The sequence below is a fragment of the Garra rufa genome, chromosome 2 (assembly GCF_049309525.1).
Source record: "Garra rufa chromosome 2, GarRuf1.0, whole genome shotgun sequence".
Taxonomy (NCBI): Eukaryota; Metazoa; Chordata; class Actinopteri; order Cypriniformes; family Cyprinidae; genus Garra; species Garra rufa.
This window is the reverse complement of record NC_133362.1, coordinates 58,309,246-58,329,093: the sequence shown is the minus strand read 5'-3', so window position 1 is coordinate 58,329,093 and position 19,848 is coordinate 58,309,246. Positions and strand designations below refer to the sequence as shown.

General features: G+C 37.0%; 2 protein-coding genes across 2 annotated transcripts; one reads left to right on the top strand and one right to left on the bottom strand.

Annotated features, from left to right (window-relative positions):
• Positions 1-10,376: 10,376 nt before the first annotated feature.
• On the bottom strand, positions 10,377-12,580 carry LOC141325629 (uncharacterized). Its single transcript, XM_073834403.1, has 2 exons — positions 12,361-12,580; positions 10,377-11,371 (listed from the first exon to the last, which is right to left on the bottom strand). Exons 1-2 carry the CDS (start codon positions 12,491-12,493, stop codon positions 10,788-10,790), a joined length of 717 nt encoding a protein of 238 aa, XP_073690504.1. The 5' UTR covers positions 12,494-12,580; the 3' UTR covers positions 10,377-10,787.
• A 4,355-nt stretch (positions 12,581-16,935) lies between these two features.
• On the top strand, positions 16,936-18,703 carry LOC141325630 (uncharacterized). The gene is made up of 2 exons (XM_073834404.1): positions 16,936-17,167; positions 17,994-18,703. Exons 1-2 carry the CDS (start codon positions 16,996-16,998, stop codon positions 18,509-18,511), a joined length of 690 nt encoding a protein of 229 aa, XP_073690505.1. The 5' UTR covers positions 16,936-16,995; the 3' UTR covers positions 18,512-18,703.
• The last annotated feature ends 1,145 nt before the right edge of the window (positions 18,704-19,848 follow it).

Here is a 19,848-nt window from a genome sequence, read left to right as displayed (position 1 = left end):
ATGAGTACAATTCATGCCAATGGTCCATAAAATAACTGCACATTAAGCAGGAAATCATATGTTAAACATGTTTAGCTACCCATCCACATATTACTCTGGGCAATGCTGAAAGTTTGATCAGTTTATATGCTGACGATCTTTTATTATATGTTATGGATCCTGTTGTTTCTGTTCCTAAAATTTTAAATTACATTGACACTTTTAGTAAACTGTCAGGATACTCAATTAATTGGAATAAAAGTGAATTTATGCCCCTAACAAATAACTTAAGCGATACCTTTTTGAATAATATACCATTTAAAATAGTGAAGGATCGCTTCACATATCTTGGCCTGAAAATTCCAAAGAACCCCAAAGATTTGTTTAGATTAAATTTTTTAGACATGATTAACACAGTCAAATTTAACTTTGAAAGCTGGAAACTGTTCCCTTTATCATTAATTGGCCGTGTGAATGTGATAAAGATGGTTGTTCTTCCTAAGTTTTTATATCTCTTCCAAAATCTTCCGATTTATTTACCAGCTACTTTTTTTAAACAGCTTGATTCAGTTATTCTTTCATTTGTATGGAACTATAAAACACATCGCATAGCAAAAGCCCACTTACAAAAATCTACTGATTGTGGAGGTCTTGGTCTGCCCATTTTTAAGCATTATTATTGGGCAGCAAATGCCAGGGCTCTCACTTTTTGGCCGAGGGGCATCCTAGATGATATGACATCTGAGACCTCTCCATTATGGGTTTGTGCAGAGGCTTTGTCGGTGCCGGAGTCCTCTCTCCCAGCTTTGCTTTTTACGGAGTGTAAATCTCTCAATAAACTAGGATGCAGTAATTTTGTGTTGAAAAATTCTTTAAAGATTTTGAACCAGATAAATAAATCTTATAATTTACCAAAAGTCTCCGCCAATACACCAATATCATGCAATCACTCGTTTAAGCCTTCTCAGATTGATGGTGCTTTTTCAGGATGGAGGAAAAGAGGTTTATGCTGTATAGGAGATCTCTATATAGATGGTCATTTTGCATCTTTTTCACAACTTAAAAGTAAGTTTACACTCCCACAGTCTCACTTTTTCCGTTATTTGCAAATTAGAAATTATGTAAAGGAAAATATTCCACAATTTGTAAATAAACCTGAAAATCATACTATTCACAATCTCTTATCCTCTAATCCTGAAACCAAACATTTGGTATCTTGCTTTATTCGTGTTTTTGCAACAGCGGTATGTACTAAGCGTCTTGAAGCAGTCTGGTCCACTGAATTGAATGATAAAGTGACGGATGAGACATGGAAAGAAGCCTTGTTGAGAATAAAAAGTTGTTCTGTAAATTCGAGATTTAAATTAATCCAGTTCAAAGTTATACATCGTCTTCATTATTCGAAAACTAGATTAAATAAAATATTTCCCTCTATAGCTTCTCAATGTGATCGATGCAGTAGGGAGGAGGGGACTCTGGCACATTTATTTTGGTTTTGTCCTATTTTGTATGTTTTCTGGTCTAACATCTTTGAAATGTTTTCTAGTGCTTACAAAATTAATATTCAACCTGACCACATTCTGGCTATTTTTGGCTATTCTGTTGTAATGGATGCTCTTCCTCATACTCACCAACAGGCTCTAATGGTAGGCATGATTGCAGCCAAAAAAGTTATATTACTCAATTGGAAATCTCCACAAGCTCCTTGTTTTCAGAGATGGTTAAACGAGATGCTCTACATTATTCAAATGGAACAGTTACGTTTTGGTGAGCTTTCCTCACAGAAAAAATTTGAAACCACGTGGGGACCTTTCTTGAGATTCTTGGAAATGTAATTTTTGTATTCTGTTAATCCCCTCTTCTAATTTGTTTTTTTTATGTATATATGTGTATATACTTTAAAATTCTGTTGTATATATTTGTTAATTGAGGCTGTCCATTTCTTTCTTTATTTTTCTTTATTTATTTATTTTTCTTTCTTTCTTTTGCAGTTGTATATGCATTTGTGTCTGTTAAACTTCTAAAATTTAAATAAAATATATATATATAAAAAAAACATGTTTAGCTTGATAGAGATGGATCACTCAAATCAGAAATAATGTGATCTGTAGATAAAATAACTGACGAAAACTTATTATTTTCATTACAAACTTTGCACTGGATAAAGCAGCAATACTCTTTTAATGCTGACAATTATTAGCTGTGGTCGGAACATATATTGCACACTATGTTTGAAACTCTCCTGTTATTTTATTTTATTATATTTTATGAACAGGACTGTTACATTTCAAACATACTTAATTTTTTTTTTTGACGCGGAGCGGTGTTTCTGATATCAGTGAGTGAGGAGTGGAGCTGGAGTGGAGCGATTATTAAATGCAAGGAGCGCGGGGGGAAATTGTTGCCGCTCCACTCCTCTTACAAACTCTGCGCAGCACAGAGATTTCCAGCCACGTGGTAAAGTTGTGTTTTTGAAGTTTTCTATATTATTATTTATTCTTTATATATTTGTTCATTATTCGTTTACTTTACCACTGCGACTTTGTATTTTCTGGTTTTGCGCAGCAGAGCTGCCTGCCCTGTTCGAAATGCCTTTGTTCTGAGATGGTGATAATAAACTTTAAATCTAACATTGTGATATATTTATGTTTGTTTTATATCTGTGGATTGCATTGTAGACTAGTCAAGTGTTGATTTGATATATAGGTTAAATTGAGTAAACTCACTGTGGACCACATACCGCTTGGATATCGATGTCACTTAAAAAAATAAAACTTACATTTAAAAAACAAAAAACTCCAAACATTTCTCTAAATTGTTCTGATAAAAAAAACATAAACTTTCTATTAAATACGAATCTGGTCTATTTTAATCGCTTTAACAGTATAAGCTGTTTGGCGGAAAAAAAGAAGGGCTTCGGGTCGGACTCGGGCCAAAATTTTTGATAAGCTGTCGGACACGGGCCGGGCTATAGCCTGTGCGTTTCGGGCCAGGGCCGGGCTAGGGCTTAGATTTAAGGCCCGTGCAGGGCTCTACATTCAAGACCCATGTGCGTTCCCAGATCAAACCCATGCCCACTTGGCCCATGAATATGCCATTCAAGACCCATATATGTTCCCAGATCAAACCCATGCCCACTTGGCCCATGAATATGCCATTCAAGACCCATATATGGGTTCCCAGATCAAACCCATGCCCACTTGGCCCATAAATATGTCATGCAGTACCCATAGTTGTGTTCCCAGTTCAAACCCATGCCCACTTGGCCCATAAATATGCCATGCAGGACCCGTTTATGCATTCCCAGTTAAAACCCATGCCCACTTGGCCCATGAATATGTCATGCAGGACCTATATATGCGTTCCCAGATCAAACCCATGCCCACTTGGCCCATGAATATGTCATGCAGGACCCATATATGCGTTCCCAGCTCAAACCCATGCCCACTTGGCCTATAAAAATTGTATGCAGAACCCATATGTGCATTCCCAGTTCAAACCCATGCCCACTTGGCCTATAAAAATTTTATGCAGAACCCATATGTGCATTCCCAGTTCAAACCCATGCCCACTTGGCCTATAAAAATTTTATGCAGAACCCATATGTGCATTCCCAGTTCAAACCCATGCCCACTTGGCCCATAAATATGCCATGCAAGACCCATATATGTGTTCCCAGATCAAACCCATGCCCACTTGGCCCATAAATATGCCATGCAGGACCCATATATGTGTTCCCAGATCAAACCCATGCCCACTTGGCCCATAAATATGCCATGCAGGACCCATATATGCGTTCCCAGCTCAAACCCATGCCCACTTGGCCCATAAATATGTCATGCAGGACCCATATATGCGTTCCCAGATCAAACCCATGCCCACTTGGCCCATAAATATGTCATGCAGGACCCATATATGCGTTCCCAGCTCAAACCCATGCCCACTTGGCCTATAAAAATTTTATGCAGAACCCATATGTGCATTCCCAGTTCAAACCCATGCCCACTTGGCCCATAAATATGCCATGCAGGACCCGTTTATGCATTCCCAGTTAAAACCCATGCCCACTTGGCCCCACTTGGCCCATAAATATGCCATGCAGGACCCGTTTATGCATTCCCAGTTAAAACCCATGCCCACTTGGCCCATGAATATGTCATGCAGGACCCATATATGCGTTCCCAGATCAAACCCATGCCCACTTAGCCTATAAAAATTTTATGCAGAACCCATATATGCGTTCCCAGATCAAACCCATGCCCACTTGGCCGATAAATATGTCATGCAGGACCCATATATGCGTTCCCAGATCAAACCCATGCCCACTTGGCCCATGAATATGTCATGCAGGACCCATATATGCCTTCCCACATCAAACCCATGCCCACTTGGCCCATAAATATGCCATTCAAGACCCATATATGTGTTCCCAGATCAAACCCATGCCCACTTGGCCCATGAATATGCCATTCAAGACCCATATATGTTCCCAGATCAAACCCATGCCCACTTGGCCCATGAATATGCCATTCAAGACCCATATATGGGTTCCCAGATCAAACCCATGCCCACTTGGCCCATAAATATGTCATGCAGGACCCATAGTTGTGTTCCCAGTTCAAACCCATGCCCACTTGGCCCATAAATATGCCATGCAGGACCCGTTTATGCATTCCCAGTTAAAACCCATGCCCACTTGGCCCATGAATATGTCATGCAGGACCCATATATGCGTTCCCAGATCAAACCCATGCCCACTTGGCCCATGAATATGTCATGCAGGACCCATATATGCGTTCCCAGCTCAAACCCATGCCCACTTGGCCTATAAAAATTATATGCAGAACCCATATGTGCATTCCCAGTTCAAACCCATGTCCACTTGGCCCATAAATATGCCATGCAAGACCCATATATGTGTTCCCAGATCAAACCCATGCCCACTTGGCCCATAAATATGCCATGCAGGACCCATATATGTGTTCCCAGATCAAACCCATGCCCACTTGGCCCATAAATATGCCATGCAGGACCCATATATGTGTTCCCAGATCGCAGAGAATTGTATGATCCGTCCTCGTCATTGTATAAAGACAGGAATGGAACAGAAAGGAACTTGCTTGGATGAAGATCGCTGAAGAGATCGGGATGTCGGCTAAGTTATCAAATCTTTTCTCAACGTAATTATTTCCCATTTCGTTAGCTAGTGTAACATGGTCATGAGAAGATTTCAAAATGTCCACTCCCTACTAGTTTGCTATTGTTTATTCAGGGGAAGTGTGCAAACTAGATGCGTTGCCTGACGTGTGCGGTGTGAACGCACCAAAAAGCAAGCGTTGCGAGCTTCAACATACATCCGTCAAACTAGATGCGCTGGGAGCGTTGGCTGACGCAGACAAAGTGTGCGGTGTGAACGCACCATGTATTGTAAGCCTGCAAACAGAGTTTTGCAAGTGAAACGACCAGTGTCAAGAACTGCAAAATGGATTAATAGCGTAAAAATAATCTGTGTGCGTAAAAATAAACTGTTGCAAATGTAAAAACGACTTGTTGTGTACGTAGGATAAAAGCTTCCGAAATAACCCGATCTTGTACAGTTCCGTCTTTCTTATACTTGCGCTTACACTTCTGGCACGATTCTCTCACTCACTTGAGTTTTGCAAGCGTGAGGGGGAAGGCGGGATTACCTTCATCTCCTAGCCAATCAAATGAGGTTTCCAGACTGTCGATGTACCCTTATCTGATTGGTTGATTTAATGTGCTGGGCGCCAGAACACATCTGTAGCTTCATTTGGCTCAGCTTCATCCTCGCTGCCGCAATGGTACTCTTCATACACACATGCACTATATATATATATATATATATATATATAGGAATGGCCGATATCTTATGGTTTGCAAAATTAACTTAATAACCTAAGTCGAGTGTTTGAAATAACCTTTTGCAATATCACAGAATGAGGCAGAAATCATACTGTTTTATAGTATTATACACAGTGATAAAAGCTATGTCGATTAGCATTGCATTATAAATATACTATATTCTTATAAAAATACCCAAGATTGCTTGAAGAACACAGACAAACCATATATTGTCACAGTCATATGTTTACTGTCATCAAGTTTCCGCAATTCAAATTTCTCTATCAGCGTTTTATTCAGCTACACTCCAGCGATGACTGGATACCTTTGACCATATTAGGAATATCCTGGTACTACTTCTTCTGCTATACATAATTATGTTGAGTTTCAGAGCAAGGTCGCTCTCTGGCTTCCAGTATGAATTAAACAGTCATTACTGGTTTAGATCCTACTGTTATGATGCTTGAGGTAATCTGTGGGCAGGTGGCATACTGTAGTGCTGCAGAAGAGCGATTAGAAACTGCTTTAAAACATTTGTTGGACTGTGACTGTGTGGAGGATGCACACCACAACCTTACCCCTACTCCTACCCTACATGGCCAGGGTCCATTAGAACAGCTTCTAGTGGACCTGCTGGTCTCATACATACAGGGAAGACCTCAGCCTCTGGAAAGCCAAGTGGATCTCCTGGTATTAATACAGGAACAAATAGGCCTCCCCCAGCACCCACTGTCAACAATGAAATCCAAAGGTTAGTTATAAAAATGTAACATTAATGTAAATTATGTATTTTTTTTTTACACACTCTTATGTTGTTTACAGCCTGTATCACTCTGTCTGTGGAAAACAAAAGTTTTAGTCAGTCACTTTGTTGAAAAAGTCGGTAACACTTTACAATAAGGTTCATTAGTTAAACATTAGATAATGTATTAACTAACATGAACTAACCATGAGCAATACATTTGTTACTGTATTTACTAATCTTTGTTAACATTAGTTAACGGAAATACAGTTGTTCATTGTTTGTTCATGTTAGTTCACACTGCATTAACTAATGTTAACAAAATTTTAATAATGTATTAGTAAATGTTGAAATTAACATTTAACAAATATTAATAAATGCTGTATAAGTGCAGTTCATTATTAGTTCATGTTAACTAATGTGGTTAACTAATGTTAACTAATGAACCTTATTGTAAAATGTTACCAAAAAGTCTATAAATATTAAAAGATTAAAAACTCAATTTGTCTAATTTGAGGTAACAAAGCCAAGATGCCAACTGTACATCTGATAATTTCAGTCTCAGCTCACACACAGATGTTTTCTACTTTTTCTTCACCCTCAACTGGTCTGTAACAATTATCTCCAAATTATTCAGTTTACTCTTTAACTGTGGCATGTTACCAACTTATCTTAAAACAAAACAGAAAAACATTAAAAAACATATATCAAGACAGTGTACATAATATGTAAATAATAATACATTTGTCTTGAATACTAGAAGTTTTGTACAAAGATATTTTGGTTTTATGGTTTTGCTATATCTCAGTGTAAATTACAGATGGTATTTTATGGGCTGATTTAATTTATTAATTGATTTATTTTTTGTCAGATCCTTTGCTGGACTGTTTTTTAAAAAAAAAAAACAGTCTCCATACAATTCTTTTTGCTCCCAGAGCATACTGACAGAACTCCTAAGGGGGCAGAGGAGCTTAGGCTGCTTCAGGCAGGTCTTGGATGAAGGGTTGTATCATTGCTAGAAAATGCTTCTCATAAAGAGGTTGTGTACTACGTTCTGAATATGTGCTCAGTTTTCACTTTACTAACCCTGCTGAAAAAACCAGCTAAAACCAGCCTAGGCTGGTTGGCTGGTCTTAGCTGGTTTAAGCTGGAAATGGCTGGTTTTAGCTGGTCTCCCAGCCTGGCCAGGCTGGAAAAATGGCCAAAACCCCTCTAAAACCAGCCTGCCTCCCAGCTATGACCAGCTAAAACCAGGCTGGTTGACCAGCTAAAACCAGCCAACCAGCCTAGGCTGGTTTTAGCTGTTTTTTTCACCAGGGAAGTGAGGTGTTTTTGTGACTGTTCTTTATTCTTTCTCTTAACTCTTTATCTAGATTGTCAGTATCCTTGAGGAGGAGTATGGGGTCAAATTTCCTTCAAAAGTATTGCGGTCACAGATCAAAAAATAACAAGGGTGAATCAAAATTTGAAAACGCATGTAAAAATATATCGCACACAAATGCAAATTAAATGCAAAGACATTCAGAAAAATAAAATACGTGGACACAAACTGAAAAATAATAAGCACAAGGTAAATATTTATACACTTGCACCCACAAATCTGAAACGTGAATTCAGTTATTTGATTCACTCTTAAAATCCTGTTTTCTGCTCACATTTTTAGTTTTCGTACGTTTACGCTCTTTGCTCACTCGCTCTCGGTTCAACAATCTGCGCTTGTTTTTCTAAATGTTGCGCTGCTGGTTTATTGTAAATGAGGGCGGGCTTTAACGTCACCATTGGTCCACCAGATGTGATTGACAGCCTCCTTCTCTAGCCAATCGATCGAAGCGGAGAAGTTGACGTCACTCCAATGCGACTGTCAATCTCTCTCGCTGTGTTCTCCTGCGTGATGGATCATTCCCGTCAGGAAAATGCTGGACAATCTCAGGTAATTTTCCATAAGTATATTTTTTTTGTTGAAAGTTGCACCCTTTTTACATATGCTATGAATACGTACACCAAATTACAAAGTTTTATGAAATAACACACTACCGGTAGTAGTTATGTGTTTTTTACTTTTTTAGCACTGTGTCTAAAGTTTGTTTTATCTGCATTTGAACCATTAAACTACTTTGGGCTCTTTATTGATAATAAAGCAATAACTCTAATTTACCTGTAGTGGACTTTCATTCAGAACATCCGAATCTTTACTGTATTGAAAAAAGCAATACAGCGCTTGCCCCTGGACTTGGATTATTTATATTTTATTTGTACAAACTGTTCAATATTGATCACTTCTCACACAAATCGTGCACATTTTCCTCAAGAGGTGATACAATGTATTTCGAACCTGTGTTCTTTACTTTCCAATCGAATGGACACAAGGCATACCACTTCAGTTGCTGTGGAGGCGATTGGTGGACCAGTGGGATGTCCAAAACTCACTGTATCTGAGCAGCACCTCAGCAATTGATTGACATTGGTCTAACTGTACCCTCCATTTCTAAACTGCTCTGCATGTCAGTATCAACTGTAGAACACAGAATGTGTGAGTTTGGGATGTTTTGTTTACATTAAGATACCTCAGTCACATTTTCACTCATCAGTGAACAGGACGGTAGACCACTGCTGCATTGTCCAGGGTCACATGGTCTTGTGCCCACTGCAAACGTTCACGGTGGTGTCTTGGTGTCAGTGGAGGCACCTGCAACGGTCGTCTGGCATTCAAGCCAAAGCGGTGGAGTCAGTTGCGAATGGTTTGTCTGGAAACCCTAGTACCCCTCACATCTCATAAATGGGCCTGCAGCTGCCTGAGTGCATAAGTCCTTAGGTACTGGTCATCGTTGCGGTCGGTCACTCGTGGGGCTCCACTTCTGGGTCTGTCATGAACTCTGCCACTAGTTCTGTGTCTTGATGCATGTCTGCTGATGATACTTTGAGACACACCAAGTTCACGAGCAACATCTGACTGCCTGCCGCCGACCCGAAGGCGCCCCATGGCCAGGTGGTGCTGCTCGTCTGTTAAGTGACGTTGTGTGTTCATGGCTGTTTAAATTATCAACTTGGAATGACTTGCTGACAATAACAGCTTTTTATACCCACAGAATGTAGAAATTGATGCCACATTGAAAATGGTTGTCTTTTGGTATTGGCCTCAATAAAAGGCACACCTGTGCACAATGAGACCATTACATGGAAAACACAAAATGAGGTGTGTCTATCACCCCAATACAATTGCCTCCCTATCCCAAAAATGTCTGACGTAAAACAAACACTGTATGTATGACATCCACTGAGTCTCTCACAAAATACATACATACTATAAATACATATCTAAAAATTAGCAAAAAAAAAAAAAAAACATATTCTGAATTGTTTTGTAAGTCGTGCTTGTATAGGTTGATCCTTTTCAATAATATTCTTTAGATCTGGCTCGGGCTCAAACTGATGAGGCATTATTGACGCCATTGTTTACAATACACTGGGATCGCATGCAACTACCAGTTATGGTAAGCGGTGCAGCGTTTACAGACAATGTTCACAACACACTGGGCCAGCTAAACAAACTGAGCCCACTCAACAGACCATTTTTAGAAACAAAATTAACGTGAATAATAATGAAATATAAGGAAGTATGAACATGTTACAGTGAACCTCATAAACACAATTAAGCCTTCAACAAAAGACAAACCCTTTAAAGTTGTTGAAAGTGAATTTAATGCTTTTGCACACTTTTCAAAGGCCCATGGGTAACGTATTTTCTCCAGAGTGAATGAACAGATGAATTCAGAAATTAAACTTTTGCCACACTTACAATTCCTTGCCAGAATGCATTTACAAATGAGGCCTCTCTCTGGTGTGAACTGTTATAAAACCATATAGTTTTTTTTTTCTTTATCTCTTTCTACACTGTTGTCAGGTGAAAAGAGTCTCTCAGTTGTGAGCTCTCATGTGAGTCCTGAGGTTTGCTTTATTAATGAAAGTCTTTCCACAGTCATTACACATGAAAGGCTCTTGTCCAGTGTGTCTCATTGTGTGTCTCTTAAGAAGACTCCTGTCTCTGAATCTCAGTCCACACTGATGGCAGTGAAAACAGCTCTCTCTGAAGTGAATCTTAATGTGCTTTTTAAGGCTATCTGCATAAGGGAAACATTTTCCACACTGATCGCATGTATAAGGCTTCTCTCCAGTGTGAATCCTCATATGTTTAGAAAAGGTTGCTTTATAAGAGAAACTCTTTCCACACTGACCACATACAAATGGCTTTCTCTCCAGTGTGAACTCTCAAATGACTCTTGAGGTTATCTGTACTTATGAAGCTTTTCCCACAATGTTGGCAGGTGTAAGGTTTCTCTCCAGTGTGAACTCTCATGTGAATCTTGAGGTTTCCATCTTGAGTATAGGTTTTTCCACACAGTTTGCAGGTGTAAGGTTTCTCTCCAGTGTGAATCCTTATATGTTTATAAAAGGTTGTTTTATGAGAGAAACTCTTTCCACACCGACCACATTCAAATGGTTTCTCTCCAGTGTGAACTCTCAAGTGACTCTTAAGATCATCTGTTCGTAGGAAGCTCTTCCCACAATGTTGGCAGATGTACGGTTTCTCTCCAGTGTGAATTTTCAAGTGGACTTTAAGGATTCCTTTTTTACTAAAACTCTTTCCACAATGTTGGCAGAAGAAAAGGCATGTAGTTCCAGTCTGTGAAAAACTAAAAGATTTTTCTCCAGTTATAAAATCAGGATGCTTTATATCTTTCTCTTCCATTTCATTCAGATCTTGACTCTCCACTTTCACTGTCACGATGTCTAAGGGGAAAAGACAAATGCATGTTAAGCCCAGTTTTATAGCATAGCACTTGAAATCTGTTATGGAGCAATATTATTATTTACATTTATTTACATGTTGTTTGTAAAATGTAGGCTATGTTGTAATGTAATGTTCCCATTTTGTCTCACAAGTTTGTTTTATGCCCCATTATATAGGCATATAAGCATGCTTGGATGGCTAGAAACACTTTTTAAAAAATTACACAAATGATAATGATTGTGTAAAAAATATCATCTTAAGGTAGCTGCTAATTTTACATTTCAAAATAACTCTAATTCACAATTTGTGTGTGGTGTTATCTGAATTATTTCCAATTCATTCTCCTTGTATATGTGCTCTGCTTGTTTAGCTAGAAGTTAAAAAGACTGCTAACTCACTGGATCATATATGAGATAGTCTCAGTCTGTCTGGAAAAAAAAAATCATGTTAAGCTACATTGAGTTTATTTCTCTTAATGTGAAGAAGATCCCACACATATTTGCTGCTGCTACGTGAAGAAGAGGAGAAACACTCATCCTAGATCAACTTCTCATGAACATTTACAACCGAGGATGACAGAAGATCAAGATCAGAACAGATGTTTTTTTTTTTTTTGGTGCACATTTTGTGTTTCTGATTTGATCTGATTTGATTCTAACAAATGGTTTGATTTACATATATTTTGACCTACTGGCCATGTTATCTGTTCTCTAAAGCCCTTTAAATGAAAAACTAATGTAGGCAGCACACAGTAACTATAGCAAGCTGTGTCAGCTGGAGAAATGTTTTATATTATTAACAGACTGATTTTTTTGAAGCTCAGAATATTGTAATGTCTGAAAATGTAAATGCATTTTTGGGCAGTTTAATATTACACAAATGTTTAATTACTACTCATATGACATTTTTTAAAATACTAACTGCAGTAGAGCTGGACATTTTAATAAAGTTCAAATGAGTGAGTTCAGCTTTGAGAATGAAAACCAACCTGTTTGTTCCTCAGTATCTTCATGTTTGACTCTGAATGCTTCTTCAATCTTCATGTCTTCACTCTCCTCTTTAATAAACGCCATCTTTGTTTGATCCTCATGTTTGACTCTGAATGTTTCTTCAATTTTCATGTCTTTCACTCTCCTCTTTAATAAACACCATCTTTATAATTGTGTCACGTGGATCTCAGTTGATTCAGCAGGAGTGTTTCTGTGTGTTTGGACACTTTGTCCTGTTTAAGATCAGAATAATAATAAAAAAACACTGAGATTAATAAAAGGACATATCGAAGATTCCTATTTGCATTAAGATGAACTTCTTCACTGAAATGTGCTACATTTAATGTATTCCAGGTTCACTTGATTGTTATTTCCACAGTTTGGTCATCAGTGTGTTGTGATTCAAAACACTGAATCACTTTGCGAATCAATTGACTCCATTGATTCCCAAAAGATCCGTTTCTCCATCTCTACTAACCAGAAACTGAATTTGTGTTTATGATAAACCGATTCAGGGGTCCGTTCTTCGTACCTCGCTTACTACATCCAAGATCAAATGACACATCCAAGATCAAATCATCGCGCTAACTATGAGCTGGCTATTCCGGTTCTCCGAACGCACCTGTTGTTGATGATTAGTATAGCTGGATGAAGTTATTTGAGATCACTGGGTGGCTTAAAAGGGGCTAAGTATCGATAGTAGAAACATTGATGGGCAACGCTTTGATTGGTCGGCGAACATGACGAAGGAGCGCGCTCAGTATTTTTCTGCAGCAGAGCAAGAACTCTTGATTGAGGGATTTCAGGAGTTTCAGAGTTTAATTAAAACGCAAGGGAAAACTGCAAAGGCTGGAAAAGTAAGGAGAGAGGGCTGGCAAAAAGTAGTGAACAAATTAAATGCGTTAATGCTGCCCATGTTACATGTTTTTTCCTTGATATGTTTTTTTTTTTTTTAACATACTTTAAAATAGAATTTATTCCTGTAATGAAAAGCTGAATTTTTATCAGCTGTTACTCCAGTCTTAAGTGTCACATGATCCTTCAGAAATCATTCTAATATGCTGATTTATTATTAGAATTATCAATGTTGGATTATCATAATATCAACAGTTGTGCTGCCAAATATTTTGGAACCTGTGATTTCCCCGCAAATATATATATATATATATATATATATATATATATATATATATATATATATCAATGTAAATTATTTATTATTAACTTTTAATAAATTTTTAATTATTAACTTAATACATCCTTGGTGAATAAAAGTATTAATTTCTTTAAAAAAAAAAAAAAATGTACTGACCCCAAACTTTTGAACGGTAGTATGTATATATATATTTGTTTCTTACACTTTCTTGCAAGATACTTTTCTTTTGCCACATGATTCAGTCCGCGTCAGTCGTGCTCTTTAACCAATCAGATGTGACCTCGCCATTTCAACCAATCATAACCCGCCAAGAGCAGGTTTAAGCTTGCGCACCTGTTGCTATGACAGCAAGTCCCGGATGAGCTTCGAAGAACCGAGCGATCCAAGATCACGCAAAATCGTCAACAATCAAATCCAGCTAACTTAGTTAGCGAGGTACGAAGAACGGACCCCAGATCTTAGAAGAGAAATGAAGCTCTGTTACTCGTGTGTCAGAGCGCTTTATTCACACAAAACAACCTTCATTAATGCACTTGATAAATAATGACAGACTTACACTCGGGAATAATTCATTTCACCGATTTATATATAAAACTATTTAAACACTTAAAATGAATAAAACAACTCACCTTTCTTCAGCCGAAGCACAAACAGGAGCGCAGAGCAGCCTTATGACGTCACACCAGCCGACCAAAATAAAAGTCCTGTTCGCTTGAGTTTAACATTTACTATTAAAAGTCTTGTTTTTAAATGTAAAAGCAGTATCTTTTTCATCAATTTACAGGGCTATAAAGGTAATTGTATTTGGTTCATAATATTTATTTGGTTAAAGTGTATTTCATTAGAGGTTTGTAAGGATTACATTGACAGTGGATTTAAAACAGATTCTGAATGGAAATCTTTAATTGTTTTAATAACATGTAATTTACATTTCCCTAGATTATCTTTATTAAAATGATAAAGTATATCATTTTTGTTTATTAAATTTATTGATATTTTAGATTATTCTGATTTATATGATCGCACATTAATTTATGTAAAAGCATCATAGTAAAGTTTCTCTAAGAAAAATATCCATATTTAAAAGGGTATTAACAGTTTTTGTCTAGATTACACTAACTGTCACACGTGCAAGAACTTCCAGACTATGAAACATGTCATTCTATTTCAACATAAGCCAGGATTTTCTTTCTTAAAGTAAAGAAAGTTTAATTCCTTTACTCCTGTCAACAAACGCTGCTTCTCCCAACACTGACATATCTCTCAGATACATGTACTACACATATAACTACTTCTGGAACGGCTTCCACATATGAAAATTACTAGAAGTTAGACAAAAGTGTTTATAATGTTATAAATATAACTATTTTCCTTACAAAAATGCTACACTGCAGAACATCTTTATTCACCCCTTAGAGCAGAGTAACACACTTTTTATTATAGACAGGTGCACATTACTCAACCAGAACAATTTGTAATATAATTCCAGTTGGATTTGTCATATACACCTAGGATGCCTTTAAGGGGACTGAATCATGTGGTAATTTTAATTTTTAGGTAAACTAACCATTTAAAATCATTTTATGCACAGCTAGACATGCATTACCATTACTTATTATAGATCAAAATAATAGAAGAGTCAATTGTAGAAGAGTGCCACATTTTCTATTTAAAAAATTTAACTGTATTTATAATGTTACAGAATGTTCACATTATGTTGTAGATTTCATTAAAAAATATATATATATATTAAAATGTGCCAGTCTATCATTATTATTATTATTATTTGGATAACAGGGAATAAACAATTCAGTAAGGCTGCTTTAGCAATATACATTTACCAATATACATTTTTAAATTAGGCAAAAAAAAAAAAAAGTATGCTACCACTATTTAAAATATTTAATTGGGCCAATAGCATGATTTGGTAGACTTATTTGTTTCAACTGGCTCAACATTATTTCTTATTCAGCCAAAGTTAACAGACTGTTGCCACAATTGATGAAATTCATTTAGCACAAAATTCAACTGGGCAAATGAAACAATTTATGTGATGAGTCACTAACAATTTTGAGTTGAGGAGGTCTGAAATTTTTCACAGTGAAAGGACGACATCAACAGTTACTTTCACTTTCATTTATGATGACAGTAGCACGTGATGGGTTGCCAGATCCCAGTTCCTGACATCCCAGATAGCACTCTGTCATTAAGCATACTGAACATTTCCACACACATTTCAGCTAAAACGTTATACTTTCACCTGTAAAAAAGATATATTGTTCTTTAAATTGGTATTATTAGACATAAAAAATTACCTAGATTGTTTACATCACTGTGTGTATAATCGTTAGGCTTGTTAGACATGTGCCGCCTAAAATATATTTGTGTCCTCATTTGCCCCAATAGCAAAATAAAAATAAAATCCCTGACAGTGTTTCAATTAATTTCAAAAAGAGGAATAAATAAATACACAAACGAACAAAATAGCAAGAGATTGATTACAATGTTCAAAAGAGTGATAGATCAAATTTGCCATCACACAACCTTTGTAACAGTTACACAGCAGCATTAACTAGTTTTATGTGAATTTAATGGCAAGGTATAAAAGCAGAAATTATAGTGTTTTAAATGTACATTAAATGAAAAAACTAAATACATAAGAGAAAAGTATTCCTAGATTTACAATGTTAATAACTTAATAACAAATTCGATTTTATATACAACATTTCTATGATGATTTTGTGATTCTAGAGAGCAGTGCACCAATGGGACTTTTATTTTGGTCTGATGATGTGACGTCTTTAAGACACGCAGCGCTCCTCATCTGTTGTGATTCATCTGAAAAAGGTTTGTAGTTTTGTGTTTTTAAATCATGCAAATTGTTAGATCAATTAAAGCGTTTTTACAAGCTATATAAAATAAATGCAGTATTCTTGGATGTAATGTTATAATGCTTTATTTAGTGTTAGTTAAATAAAGCATCAGCTAGTAACAGACAAGGTACGTTTCACATTGCTCTCTATATCATGAATCAATCGTGTGATGATAAGAAGAGAGAAACTGAGAATCCGAATCATTTGAATCAAATCATTTGTGATTCGGGGATTTGATTCAGCGGCACGCGGACTACAAACGACAACAACAAACACAAACGAGTGAATCACAACCGAGAATGATTTCATGAAAGTGTAATATTTTAGATATGAACATATCATTGAAAACCCTTAATTGAATAAAAAATAGCCTCCCTAAATATGAACGTCCTGTGTAATTTGTATGTACTGTATATCAAGTCTATAACCTCTGTCTTTTTAGTAGTGCACTGACTAGTGAACTAGGAGCTGATTGAGAGACGCGCCCAGAGATTTAGTTTGCATACATTCTTTCTATTAATTATTCTCATCTTAAACAGGAAAAAGTGTTCAAACAGAAAAACTCCTGGAGAATCAACAGAGACCCATGTGACACGATTATAAAGATGGTGTTTATTAAAGTGGAGAGTGAAGACATGAAGATTGCAGAAACATTTAGAGTCAAACATGAAGATACTGAGGAACAAACAAAGATGGAGTTTATTAAAGAGGAGAGTGAAGATATGAAGATTGAAGAGACATTCAGAGTCAAACATGAAGAAACTAAAGAACAAACAGGTTGGTTTTCATTCTCAACGCTGAAATGAATTGTATTTATGAATAATGTCACAGGAGTGCAGAAATGTGGAGACATTCAACAGAAGTTTTGAGATCACATGACATATATTAACACTGAATATCTTGCTTTCACAGTGTGCATTTGTTATATCCCTGCTGAAAAAAACAGCTAATACCAATCTAGGCTGGTTGGCTGGTCTTAGCTGGTTTAAGCTGGAAGTAGCTGGTTTTAGCTGGTCTCCCAGCCTGGCCAGGCTGGTTTTAGCTGGTAGTTACCAGCCTGACCAGCTAAGACCAGCCTGATCAGCCTGGCCAGGCTGGAAAACTGGCCAAAACCCTTCTAAAACCAGCCTGCCTTCCAGCTATGACCAGCTAAAACCAGCCAACCAGCCTAGGCTGGTTTTAGCTGTTTTTTTCACCAGGGATATATATCGCCCCCTACAGTGCAATTCGACTAGGTATACGTCATCCGCGCTAAAATATCAAAGTGAAAGTCATCATATCTTCAAAAATGATTAGTGATTCAATTATCATCTGACGGTTGAGTGGGGAATGTATCCCATTTTCTTTTTTCCTTGTCTGAGATCAGTCAATACTTAGATTTCCTCAACTCTGTCATTACATTATCTAGATTTTTTTGTAATTAATTGGTGGTATGTCTAAGTGGTATAATGGCCAGCTTAAACTCAGGATCAGGTTTGAACACCCTGGTATAGGTTCTAGCATACATGCATTACATATGACGTATATTCAGTTGTGTTTAGTTTTAATTGTTTTGTGCCATTAAACTGTGGTTTACTTTTATTTATTTGTTTTTCCACCTTAGACCTAAAAGCACTGAAAATGGAGAGGGACATACTGAATGAAACTGAAGAGAAAGATCAGAATGAGAGACTTCATGATTTCATAACTGGAGAAAAATCTTTTTGTTCCTTACAGTCTGCGAAGACTTCTACACAAAAAAGAGCTCAGAAGACAGGAACTAGGAGTAATTTCACTTGCTTTCAGTGTGGAAAGAGTTTCAAACAACAACGAGCCCTTAAAACTCACATTAATATTCACACAAAAGAGAAGCCTTTCCTCTGCCAACATTGTGGGAAGATGTTTATTCAAAAAGGACACCTTACAAGTCACGTGCAAATTCACACTGGAGAGAAGCCTTTCATTTGCCAACAGTGTGGAATGAGTTTTGCTCGAAAAGGAAACCTTAAATCCCACATGAATATTCACACAGAAGAGAGGTCTTTCACATGCTGTCAGTGTGGAAACCGTTTCAGTCATCCTGGAAACCTTACAGTCCACATGAGAGTTCACACTGGAGAGAAGTCTTTAAACTGCAAATAGAGTGGAAGAAGTTTCAGTAATCCTAGAAACATTAAGAGTCCACATGAGATCCTGCCAGAGTCTGAGTCAAGTCTGAAGTCTTTATCGCTGGAGTCTGAGACTAGTCTTCTTGAGTCTTTGGTCATGAGTCTGAGTTGAGTCTTAAGTCATGTAACTAGGCTACGCCTTTTAAAAAATACAAAAAAAATTATATTTATCTCCATGTGTTCACATTTTTTCAGCACTTGAATGCAGATAGGTTTCATCAGAAACACATTTTGGACAAAAATATGATAAAAAGGCATTTTTATCAAAGTTATTTTTCAAACAAAATACATTCAGATGTCATATTCTTTGATAAAAGAAATCTTCAAAATTAAATAAACAAAAATTGTTTAAAATTATAACTTGGTGAATAAATATTAGGCACTGTATTTTTATCTTTGAGTGGTAAACTGTAACAATTACCAGAATGTAAGGGGGCTTTCAAAAGAGAGTGAGGTCTCACTTCGCAAACCATTTCTGTGCACAAACACTGCATCTTCTTGTCAAGTGTTGCTTTTTGGAACTAGACGCAATCGGAACAAAAAGGTAAAAAAAAAAAGAAAAAGAAAGAAGGTAATTCATTTTTCAGTTGGAGGGTCATCTATTTCTTCACCACCACCAGCCAGTTCTTGGCTGGTCCATGATTTTATAACACTGGATGAAAGAGAGGAGAGTTTTACAATTATCTTGTGAGTTTTTTGCTTTGTAAATGACAAAGCATTGACAAACTGATCTGCAACAGAAATGTCAAATTTGTTTGTCCAATTGTGTGACTTCCTGACAAAAGGGTAGGACCCAATGTTTTGATCTAATTTGTTATCTCCATTCATTGCATTATTGTATTCCACAATGCATGCTGGTTTTGCTTTGCATTTCTTTTCTTGGTGGCCTCTGCCATACTCCAACCACAGAATTGGGTTTTTCAAATCAAGTAATGTTTACACAGTGGTAGAGTTGTAAAAATGAACCATAAATAATCTTTTACCATGACCTGCTAGGCTATAAAAAAGAGAGACAACCATGTCTTTCAGGGCAGCACTTTCTTCACAATAGGACTTCATGTTTTTTAAACAATACCCCGTTTCAGAATCACACAAGATGTAGGATTTTATTCCATATTTGATTGGTTTTTGAGGATTGTACACCTTGAAAGCTAGGCGCCCACACCACAGAAGCATTCCCACCCATCAATGCAAATGTTTGTGCAGACTTTGTTCAGCCTGTCAGTGTCATTGGTTGGCTTTGTTGTAATATCATTGAAGTGAAGAAATCTCTATATGATTTCAAACCTGATGTAAGACATGACCTTGCTG